The following is a 12,811-nucleotide window of genomic DNA, read 5'->3' on the forward strand; positions in this document are numbered from 1 at the left end:
ACTATAAAAAAGCTCTCATCCATACTTTTCAATATGCATAGTTAGTCCCATTAAATAAAGGAGGAATGATTAAAGATTCTCCATGATCCATAATAGTAGGGGTCAATGGATCACACAGTAAAGATTAAAAGCTAATCAGAGTGTGCTTGCTCTAATACCACTTGTTGGGTTAAGATAACTTGATCCCGACTAATTAATTCAATTACCCAAGTTGATTAATTAGGTTCAATTGCATGCAAATCGTGAAGGCACCAAAAAATCACCAAATAATCTAAATGCAGTGGAAAATAAATTTGACACGGTGATTTGTTGACAAATGGGGAAAACCTTACAAGGCAAAAACCCCACCGGGTGATTTTAAGGTCATCACTCCCAAGAATCTACTAATCAACAATCAAACAGTTACAAGTATAAGGAATCTTACCTACTACCCTTGGCCTATCTTGAAATACTAACTTACAGTTGAACCTTCGCTCCAATACCCAGTTGGACTTGATCTTGATTGAATGTTGAATTCACTATGTCCTTGAGCTGGGATAGAATTTGATGGGAATGACGAGATCACATTACCCTGACGAGATCAATACTAGTGACGAGGTAAACCTTGACGACAAACGAGTCATCACCGACGAGGAAAAGGAAATCATTCAATGGCGCCAGCAGATAACCTGGACAGTTACAAAACCAGCAAAGCAGACCGTTGGAGCCTAATAAAAGCCCAATAATTGGGCTGAAGGCGTTACAAGAAAGAGGCATTAACACCCCAACGGCTAGCAGTCAAGCTCACATATATAAAGTCCTCACATTGGCAGCAGAAGGTACACATATACTAAGACTCTCAAAAGATACCTACTATCTTCTAGTTTTGTGAATTGCTTTATTGTTCTAACTTTGGCATCGGAGGCGTTGTGGCAGGCACCACACCGGTGACCCATTTCTTGAAGATAATCGGGCGCTGACAGGGAGTTCCATCTGCCTACTGTGACTGACGAGTTTGCACCTCATCAGTTTGGCGCTGTCTGTGGGGAACGATATTTTCAGATTCATATTTGAGAACGTAGTTTCCGTCAACCCTTTACATTCAGATGGAATCCAACCCAGACTCAGCAGCCTTGGCCCAACAAGTCCAGGCCCTTGCGACCACCATTGAAGAACTCACCAAACAGAACCAGGAAATGAAGCTACGACTCCAGCAAGTCCAACAAGCTCAACAGGAAGAGAACCGGTCCAAAGGTAACTTGGAGGAAGAAGGGGATAGTCAACGGAGAGGAACCCCTCACAGACCAACTACTCCGGACGAGCAGAACTCGGACCTCCTTCGAGAAATGAGGAAGGAAATGGATGAGCTGAGGAGCACCATTAAAGAAAAAACGGACCGGAGCGTGGACAAAATGGTAAGAGTTACGGATTCACCTTTCACCGCCGCGGTACTAGAATGCCCTGTGCCGTCAAAATTTCGCTTGCCTCAGCTTGAGCTGTTCGACGGACTAAAAGACCCCCAAGATCACCTTAATACCTTCAAAACGACTCTGGGACTTCAACAACTACCTGACGAGATACTGTGCCGTTCCTTCCCAACGACTCTCAAAGGAGCTGTAAGAGAATGGTTTACTAAGTTGCCAAACTCGTCCATAGACAACTTCGATCAGCTGAGTAGTGCCTTCTTGCACCACTTCATAGGAGGACAACGCCCAAGGAGGCCAGTAGACTACTTACTCACCATAAAACAGGGGGAGAAGGAAACCCTGAGATCATATGTCAAACGATTCACCCGGGAAACTCTAGAGGTGGACGAAGCTGATGACAAGGTGCAGCTGACGACCTTCAAAGCAGGGCTGAGGTCCAAAGACCTTGTGGCCTCTCTCGCGAAGAACCCCCCAAAGACGATGGCGGAGATGCTCCTGAAGGCACAAAAATACATGAATGCGGAAGATGCTCTAGCTGCCATAAAAGATAACGAGAAGCTAGGAGACAAGGCCAAGAGGGAAGACGACCGTAGGGGGCAAAAGAGAGATCGACCAGACCGTCGGAACAATGACGGGAATAGAAGGAAGGATGATAAAAGTCCTCGGACGGTAAAATTTACTCCCCTGGTTATGCCTGTTGACAAAATTTTCACGCAGATCAAGGACGAGCACTATCTCAAATGGCCCAAGCCATTGCACTCATCCCCCAATGTCCGGGACAAGAACAAGTATTGCCGGTTCCACAAAGACCACGACCACCATACAGAGGATTGTAGAGATCTAAAGGAGCAAATAGAGGAGTTAATACGGAAAGGGAAGTTACAGAAGTATGTAAAGAAAGGAGAATATAGTAAGTTCAGGGACAACAACAAAACTCAGCATGAAGCCTTCTCCTGGGATGACGACCATACGTCCCAACCTCCAAACAAAGTGATCGGGGAGATAAGTACAATCACAGGAGGGCCATTCTCAGGAGGATCGTTCAGATCACTCAAAAAGGCATACCAGAGACAGGTGAACAGCGTCCACGCTGTACCTCCGTCAAAGCACCGACGAACATACCAGGACATGACTTTCAGCGAAGGAGACGCCGCGGGAGTGAAGCAGCCCCACAATGATCCCCTGGTCATAATGCTGAATATAGAAGGGTTTAATACCAAAAGAATCCTCGTTGATAACGGAAGCTCCGCGGACATCATTTACTTCCCAGCCTTCCAGCAGCTGAGATTAGATCCAAAGAGACTTCGCCCTTTTGACTCTCCACTCTTCAGTTTCAGCGGAGACAGGGTCTATCCCAGAGGCATAGTAACGTTGACGGTGACCGCAGGGACCTTCCCAGTGCAATTAACAAAACAAGTAGATTTCCTGGTGGTAGATTGTCCCTCATCCTACAATGTCATCATTGGGAGGCCCACCCTCAACAAGTGGAGGGTGGCGATGTCAACCTACTGTCTGAAGGTGAAATTCCCGACCAATAATGGCATTGGTGAAGTGAAGGGTGATCAAGTCCTGGCAAGAGAATGCTACCAAGCTGTCCTAGCTGGAAAAGAGAACCACACGTGGATGATTGAAGAAAAAGAGGAAGACGGGATAGAGGCCCTGGAAACAGTGGAATTGGTAGAAGGGAATGCGAACAGGACGACCAAGATAGGGATGACGCTGAGCCCCGAGATGAGGACAAGACTCATAAGGTTCCTAAAAGAAAATCTAGATGTCTTTGCCTGGAGTCACGAGGACATGCCAGGCATATCTCCAGAAGTCATCCAGCACCGGCTGAATGTGGACCCAGAACGGAAGCCCGTCCAACAACGACGGAGAACCTTCGCTCCAGAACGAGATCAAGCAGTTGCAGAGGAAGTTAACAAACTCTTGACAGCTGGATTCATCCGGGAAGTATATTATCCTGAATGGCTCGCCAATGTCGTCCTGGTCAAGAAAGCAAACGGGAAATGGAGGATGTGCGTAGACTTCACCAACCTGAACAAGGCATGCCCAAAAGACAGCTTCCCTCTACCAAGAATAGACCAGCTCGTGGACTCCACAGCCGAGCATAAGTTGCTGACATTCATGAACGCCTTCTCAGGGTATAACCAGATAAAAATGGCTGAAGAAGACCAGGAGAAAATCGCCTTCATTACAAGTCAAGGACTCTACTGTTACAAGGTAATGCCTTTTGGGTTGAAAAATGCTGGAGCTACGTATCAGAGGCTCGTGAACAAAATGTTCAGCCAGCAGATTGGTAAAAACATGGAAGTGTACGTGGACGATATGCTCGTTAAGAGCAAGGAAGAGCTCGCACATCTGGACGACTTGAAGGAAACTTTTGCAACCCTCAAAAAACACTAGATGAGGTTGAATCCAAGTAAGTGCGTTTTTGGGGTAGTCTCGGGGAAGTTCCTGGGATTCATGGTGTCCCAGAGAGGAATAGAAGCAAACCCAGAGAAAGTACGAGCTATCATCGACATGGCCTCACCCAAAACCGTCAAGGACGTTCAAAAACTCACAGGAAGGATAGCGGCTTTAAACAGGTTCATCTCCGGGGCTACAGACAAATGCCTCCCCTTTTTCAAAACTTTGAAAAAGGCTTTTGCCTGAACCGACGAGTGCAAAGTAGCGTTCCAGGAGCTAAAATACTACCTGAGCAGCCCACCTCTCCTAAGCCCGTCCAAAGAAGGAGAAAACTTATACTTATACCTGGCAGTGTCAGCCTCGGCAGTAAGTGCAGCTTTGATTAGAGAAGAAGGCAAGAAGCAACTCCCGGTTTACTACGTCAGCCAAGCTTTCCAAGGAGCTGAGTCCAGATACCCAAGGATCGAAAAGATAGCGTTTGCACTAATAGTGGCCTCGCGTAAGCTCAGGCAATATTTCCAGTCAAATCCTATTCTCGTAATGATGGACCAACCAATCAAGAAGTCAATGAACAAGCCAGAAGCAGTAGGGAGAATGGTCTAGTGGGTAATTGAACTTAGTCAATTTGACATCGAGTACCATCCAAGAACAGCGATCAAAGCACAAGCTCTGGCGGACTTCATCGCAGAATTCACACTCCCTGACGAAGATAAGATTACTGACGAGGTAAATAAATTAATAATACAAACTGATGGTTCGTCGGCCCAAAAGAAGGGGGAGTAGGGGTCATCATAACCACCCCTGACGGAGAAGTGTTGAAATATGGGGTCCAACTAAAGTTCCCAGCCACCAACAACGAAGCTGAATACGAAGGAATACTGACGGGACTGAGGCTTGGGAAAGCTCTTGGTGCCAAAAATTTGTTGATCCAGAGTGATTCAAAGCTAGTGATCGGACAGATCAAGGGAGAATACGAGGCAAAGGAAGAAAGGATGCAGAAGTACCTCAAGCTGGCAAGACAACTAACTCAGGAATTTGATGCAGTGGAGTTCATACAAATCCCAAGAAGTTAGAATATGGGAGCTGACGAAGTGTCAAAGCTAGCGTCATCAGAAGAAGGGAGGACTAGCACGGACCTGGCGATGGAGGTTCAGAAACACCCTAGTATCGAGGAAGTTGCAACATTCATCATCCAGAGCACTGATACCTGGATGACGCCCATAATGTCCTTCCTCCAGGACGGGCACCTACCTCAAAACACAGAAGAAGCCAGAAAGATCAAGAAGAGAGCAGCCAGGTTCACGATCTTGAATGACGTCTTGTACAAGAGAGGCTTCTCTATGCCTTACTTAAAGTGTGTCGACGAGGAAGAGGCCAAATACATCCTGGAGGAAGTACACGGAGGAATTTGTGGCGACCATGCCGGCTCTAGATCCCTGGTAAACAAGGTGGTAAGAGTAGGGTATTTTTGGCCAACCATGCAGGTGGACGCTGTTGAGATTGTCAGGAGGTACGACAAATGCCAGCAATACGGGAATGTGCAAAGGCTTCCAGTAGAGAAAATGACGACTATAGCTTCCCCATGGCCATTCGCATAATGGGGAATCGATATCGTCGGTCCTCTGCCCCAAGGTAAAGGTCAGGTCAAATTCTTTCTTGTTGCTATTGACTATTTTACAAAATGGGTTGAAGCAGAGGCCCTAGCAACAATCACTGAGGCTCGGATCCGGAGCTTTGTGTGGAAAAATATAGTCTGCAGGTTCAGGATTCCCTCGACGATCATATCAGACAATGGAAGGCAGTTCGACAGCCAAGGCTTCAGGGAATTCTGCTTAAACCTTGGGATCAAGAATCAGTTCTCATCCCCAAGGCATCCTCAAGCAAACGGGCAGACGGAAGTGACGAACTGGACGCTGCTCAAGATTATCAAGACCAGACTGGACGATGCGAAAAGTGCCTGGCCGGAAGAACTACCAAATGTCCTGTGGGCTTACAGAACCATCGCCAGAACCCCAACAGGAGAAACCCCCTTCAGGCTTACCTATGGCACAGAAGCAGTAATCCCAGTCGAAGTAGGGGTCACGAGCATCAAGCATGGAACTTTCAACGAAGAGATCAATGACGACGAACTGCGACTCAACCTGGATTGTCTAGACGAAGTAAGAGACAACGCATCCAGCAAGATGACGAAGTATCAGAAAAAGATGGCCGAATACTACGACAAAAGGGTCAAACTGAGACGATTGGACATAGGTGACCTTGTCCTACGCAGGACCACCATGGCAACTAAAGACCCTACCTAGGGAAAGCTGGGTCCGACGTGGGAAGGCCCCTACCGAGTCATTCACTACTCAAGACAAGGAAGTTATCACCTGGAAACCATGGACGGACAAAGGCTCCCTCGACCATGGAACATTGAGCATTTAAAAAAGTACCACCAGTAGATGTAATAGACAAATACAGTTACTCTTGAATTCAATAAAGATTTTATCCTTTGATGCCTTTACGCAGATGGGTCCAGTCAATCGTGAGTCAAACTAACGTAACAAGAGTCCGCCTTGACGGACGCAAGTTACCAATGATAACGCCAATGAATATGAGATAAACTAAAGTAACAAGATTCCGCCTTGATGGATGTAAGTTGCTGGCGACCTTCATAACGGGTACAAAATAAAAATGGCCAAGTGATAAGATTCCGCCGAGACGGATGTAAATCACTGACGAAGCCCTAAGTGACGAGATTTCTTAATCGGATGTAAGTCACCTAAATAAAAATGGCGAAGTGATAAGATTCTGCCGAGACGGATGTAAATCACTGACGAAGCCCTAAGTGACGAGATTCCTTAATCGGATGTAAGTCACCTAAATAAAAATGGCTAAGTGATAAGATTCCGCCGAGACGGATGTAAATCACTGACGAAGCCCTAAGTGACGAGATTCCTTAATCGGATGTAAGTTACCAAAACAAAAATGGCTAAGTGATAAGATTCCGCCGAGACGGATGTAAATCACTGACGAAGCCCTAAGTGACGAGATTCCTTAATCGGACGTAAGTCACCAAAACAAAAATAGCTAAGTGATAAGATTCCGCTGGGACGGATGTAAATCACTGACGGAGGCACACAAAACGTGCTGAAAATATAGACGTAATCCTAAAGTCTACGCGAATGGCGGGGTCCCACTCAACGAACTAAGGATACTGATGAACCCGCAAGGAAAAGAGCAAGGAGAAAAAGAAGAAGGATAAAAAATGATGAGCAAATCTCAAGTATAAAAATTTGCTCCAATTACCAGCTAAGTATAAGGTACGCTAAGAAGTTTTGTGCTAATATGTGCATAGTCATAAATAGTAGCATAAAAGCCAGTAAGCATTAAATCATAGAAAAGCCCCAAAAACATAGGGCAATTATCCTTGTTCTTCCTACAGACCCATAAAACGAATTGCCAAAAGATATTGTTCTGAAAATAAAAAAAAATAAAAAAATGTACATCTCCAAAAAAGGGCCCAAAACACAACGGGCAGATATAAATGATAAAATCTTCTAAGTGTCAGGTTCGGCAGTAACATGATCGTCAGCAGCAGGAACGTTTTCAGCAACAGGAGCGTCGTCAGCAGCAGGGGCATCACCGTCAGGAACTGAAGACTGGGCAGCCTCGTCAGCAGCCATCACTTAATCTACCACCTCTAAATCCAGATTTGGCAGATCAACCCCTGTAGGGTACTTGACGAGGTACCGGCGGAGGAGTTCAAATCCCTTGAAATACCAACTAAAAAGTACAGTGGAATACTCCTCCGTCTGCTGAAAGGCCTCGATGGACCTGGCAGCGATTGTCTTCAACTTCTCTTTGGCCGCCTGAAGCTGGTCATCCTTCTCCAGATTCAGTTGACGCTCAACCCTTAGGTCAGAATTTAGAGCCTTGACTTTCTCCTTCAAGGTGGCAGACTCGTCCATCGACTGTATAAGGTCCTTTTTCAAAGTTGAGTTCTCCTTCTCCAGAGCCTCCATCCTAGAAGTCAAAGAAGCCACCTTAGCCTCTTGAGTAAGACACTCAGAAGCCAGATGAAGGCTCTCCCCCAACGCCTGACGAAGCAAGATAAGAACGTCAGTAAAAAAAAAAAAAAAAAAAAAAAAAAAAAAAAAAAAAAAAAAAAAAAAAAAAAAAAAAAAAAAAAAAGGAAAAAGAGGCCAAGGAAAAATGTATGAACAGCCTTACCTGCACAATCTTGTGGACGTACTGACTCTCGACCACGTTGACAGGTACCCCAGAAAAGACCTTAAGGTCCTCAGCTTTCACAATGTTGTGTGCCCACTCCACAGTCACACCCTCGTCATCAAAGACGGAGGAGCCTACTCTCTCCTTCTCTTTGTCCTTGGCTGACAGCCTCAGCCTCTTTGATGACGGAGTAGGGATCTCCTCGACGGAGGTAGCAGGCTAAGCTACTCGGGCACCCTCTACTCCCGAGACGATTGGAGTAGCATCCACAGAAGGAACGGCGGAAGGACCCTTCCCCGTCACACGAACCACTTTCTTGCCGATACTAGCCAAGGGTTCGTCTTTTTTGGCTCTCATCTTAGCGTACATATCCTTATTGAATTTGGTCGTCATCTCTATAAAAAAAAAATAAAAATAAAAAAAAATAAAAAAAAGACTAAGAAATCCAAAGTACGCGATTAAAGGTCAGTATGGACGAAGTAAACATTTACTCTTCTTCTCCTCGATGCTGATGTTGCGCAAAACGTAGGGAGATGGATCCAGGCCCAAGCAGTAGAAAGCAAGTGTCCGTGGGTCAAGGAGATCGTCCCAACTCTCAATCGACTTGGAATATTCGATTGCGTTTTGAAGACGTTCCTGGTATTTGCTCTTCAACTTGGGACGCTTTTTAACTACAAAAGGAAGTGAATAAGTGGTTAATGACGACCAAACATGCAAGAAAAAAAATAAACAGACGAGAAGGAACATAGACGCACCTAAATTTGGGGTTCCCCACCGACGAAGTAACCTTGGGATATTACCCCAAGCCTCGCTAGAAGGGGTCTCAAAGTCATCCCTGGACACGAAAATGAAACGGGACTTCCAGTACCTGAATGATGAGGCTAGACCCTTAATGATTCTAGTCCTCCTCGTCCAAGGGACTAATTCGTAGTACCCATACTCTTTTGATTCTTTCAAACGATAGATATGGACGAGCTCCAGCCAGCCAGCCAAATCTCCATACAATTAATGACTATCCTCCAGGAGTTCGGCATGAGCTGCCCGGGGGCAATGCCAAAAATGATTCAATAGCTCCATCACCAAAGGATGGATGGGCAGCCTAAGTCCAGAGGTGAAAGCAGCCTCGTAGAAGCACACTTCACCTGGGAAGAAATGGCAGGCCTGATCCTCAGGACCAGGCCGATGAACCCAGACCCGCGCAGGGAACTGGAACCTGTCCTTGAACCTGGCCACTGTATCAGCGTCCAGCCCACACTCTTCGTTGAGAGCGTAAAAAGCCCTAACCTGACGAGGGGTAGAAACGGCTGTATCACCCTCGACCGGGCCGCCGCTAGATGACAACCCAGTGTCTAACTCACTGGATCTCACCTCAGACATCCTCTTTGTCTCTCTCTCAAACCAAGCCAATGACCGACCCAAAATCGGAGATAGCTCCCCTAAAACCACACTCAAACCACTACCTTCAAATAGATAGTCCCCAATCAAAGGAAAAAAGTCCCCAGAAACACCCAAAGCCGCCCCTAAGCGAGCAAAAAAGAAAGAAACTGAGGGGCAAGCTACCCAAACCTCAGAGGAATTAACCATGAAAAGGGATACCCAAACCTAAATGCCCAACATACCAAACACGAAAATAAAAGACAAAAGGAGAAAAAATCAGAGATTTATAAAGAGACTTTGAAGAAGAAATCTGAGAAATCGAAGAAGTAGCGTACCTTGGAGAACAGAACAGTCGAGGCCGGAGAAATTCGCCGCCGGAGTAAGGTTAGAGTCACCGGAGCAGGATTGGGATGGTGGCAGAAACAAGCAAAGAAAAAAAAGGACAAACACTCGGAGCAGAAAAAGAAAGAAAAACCAAAGTGAAGAAAAATGAAAGGTTTTTAAAACCAGAAACCCAAGGAAACTGAAAAGTAGCGGGAAACCCAATGGGTCATGCCATCAATACTCTCAATCAACCTATGCCACGTGGCCACTTCCCATACTGCGCCGCCATCACACATTAAATTCGGAACGAAACCCCAAGCGTCACAAACAATTCAGGAAAAGAAACTCTTCACCTTCTATGGCCTTCATGACACGTCACTGACGACCACAGAATCTGGGGGGAAAATGATGGGAATGACGAGATCACATTACACTGACGAGATCAATACTAGTGACGAGGTAAACCTTGACGACAAAGGAGTCATCACCGACGAGGAAAAGGAAATCATTCAATGGCGCTAGCAGATAACCTGGACAGTTACAAAACCAGCAAAGTAGACTGTTGGAGCCTAATAAAAGCCCCATAATTGGGCTGAAGGCGTTACAAGAAAGAGGCATTAACACCCCAACGGCTAGCAGTCAAACTCACATATATAAAATCCTCACATTGGCAGCAGAAGGTACACATATACTAAGACTCTCAAAAGATACCTACTATCTTCTAGTTCTGTGAATTGCTTTATTGTTCTAACTTTGGCATCGGAGGTGTTGTGGCAGGCACCACACCGGTGACCCCTTTCTTGAAGATAATCGGGCGCTGACAGGGAGTTCCATCTGCCTATTGTGACTGTCGAGTTTGCACCTCATCAGAATTCATCAAATGATTCATCCTCATCCATCCTAATTTTCTCAAAGCTAGTAGTGAGTCTTTGAAGCTTAAAATTCTTAACAGCTTTAGTGCTTTAATATGTGTTCTGAAGAATTGTCCAAGCTTCCTTGGTATTATCAGTTGAGGAGATTTTCTTGAATTCTTCAATTGTTACCGCTCTAAACATAGCATTCACTGCTCTGCTGTTAAAGTTGGCAGCCTTGATCTTGGTGTCATCCCCTGTTGTGGGTGGCTCTTCAGGCTTTTTCTAACCTACTCCAATTGCCAGCCATATTTCTCATCTAAGGATTGCAAAAAAACTCTCATGCATACTTTCTAGTATGCATAGTTAGTCTCATCAAATAAAGGAGGAATGATTAAATATTGTCCACGATCCATAACAACAGGGGTCAATGGATCACACAGTAAATATTAAAACCTAATTAAAGTGTGCTGCTCTGATACCATTTGTTGAGTTAAGATAACTTGACCTCGATTAATTAATTCAATTACCTAAGTTGATTACTTAGGTTCAATTGCATGCAAATTGTGAAGGCACCAACAAATCACCAAATAAACTAAATGTAGTGAAAAATAAATTTGACACGGTAATTTGTTGACAAATGGGGAAAACCTCACAAGGTAAAAACCCCACCAGGTGATTTTAAGGTCATCACTCCTAAGAATCCACTGATCAATAATCAAGTGGTTACAAGTATAAGGAATCTTATCAACTACCCTTGGCCTATCCCGAAATACCAACCTACAGTTGAATCTTCGCTCCAATACCCAATTGGACTTGATATTGTAGTAGCCTTCTTTCCCTTTGATGCACAAACCTTCAATTTGTAACTAACTCTTTGCATGGATCTCAAGTATGTGACTAACTTCAGCAACTTAAACAGATGTTGTTGGCTGCAAAGTTCTTCACTTCATCAATAATGAAGATCTGGAAGCATTCGGTTACAAAACTCTATGGTGTACAAATGCAATAGCTTCTCACAGAGAAAATAAGTTTATTGGTCTTTGTATTCGTGTGTGACGACCTTCAAAATAAACCTTATTTATGTCTAGGGTTATGAGAAAAGAAACCCAAAACAAATATGCAAGGCTGGGCCGAATTTTAGATATGGAAATTCTGAAATCGTAATTCTTGATAGATCTAGCTGCTGTCGAGCTATCTATTGAGTTTCACATTAAGTCTTGATAGCAGGCTTTTGTCGAGTTATCTGTCCAGACTTAATGAATAACTTTTCTTCACTTGTTTCTTGGACTAATCTTCATGTCTTTAATACTTGACTTGAACAATATGTTTCTTGAAGTATTAAACGCATCTTAGATTTACCCAATTACAAGGAAAATATATTTTATCAAAGGATTAGCCAATTACACAAAATATGGCCCTAACAACATTAATCTTTTTGGAATTAGGGATGTTTATTTGTTAGTAAGTAAGTTTTATCTGCAAAAATTCACAAATTATGAAAAAAGTTCCATTGAAAATGATACTTCACCATTATTAGTATAATATAGTTCGACATTTGAACTTCCAAAATTATTAAACTTTTATTAATTTTATTAATGTCTAGTGAAGATTAATTAGAAGATAAATAGCATACCAATTTATTTATTGAGTAATTGTACTTGTACTTTTTTATTTTAATTTTTATTGTGACTATAGAAGGAACATTTTTAATAATAACTATTACCAACATTAGGTTTTATATAAAATAAATGACGATATTCTAGAGGACTCTTTAATTTTGTACATAAAAAGAAAATTATTGTGAAATTTAGTACATAATTAATCATATATGGTTTTTTTTTTTTTTTTTTTTTTTTTCTGAGAATCAATAATATATGGATTTTGTGATACAAATAAGGTCAAGTTAAATTTGACATATCATAAATAAATAAATTGAAATACATTAAAATATTGTAATTTGTATATTTTATTTTGTTAATGCAAAAGAGATAGTAATTTGTAATTTCACATAAAAGATAGATTTTTTTTATGTATTAATTTAATTTTAAATTACATATATAATTCTTATTCCTAAATGAAAAATATATATATATATATATATGTTGACACCCTAAAATAAATTTTTTATTCTATACCACTCCAAAGTAATGAAACAAAATACAATTATTGACAATTCTGTCTAGTAGGCTGGGAGTTAGGCTATACCATTTTTTGTGTTCCACTCTG

The 12,811-nt window shown here is 43.2% G+C and overlaps 1 protein-coding gene across 1 annotated transcript; it reads left to right on the top strand.

Moving 5' to 3' along the window:
• The first annotated feature begins 4,891 nt into the window (after positions 1-4,891).
• On the top strand, positions 4,892-5,413 carry LOC115979749. Its single transcript, XM_031101811.1, has one exon. It carries the CDS (start codon positions 4,892-4,894, stop codon positions 5,411-5,413), a length of 522 nt encoding a protein of 173 aa, XP_030957671.1.
• The last annotated feature ends 7,398 nt before the right edge of the window (positions 5,414-12,811 follow it).

This window comes from Quercus lobata, chromosome 3 (assembly GCF_001633185.2).
Source record: "Quercus lobata isolate SW786 chromosome 3, ValleyOak3.0 Primary Assembly, whole genome shotgun sequence".
NCBI lineage: Eukaryota > Viridiplantae > Streptophyta > Magnoliopsida > Fagales > Fagaceae > Quercus > Quercus lobata.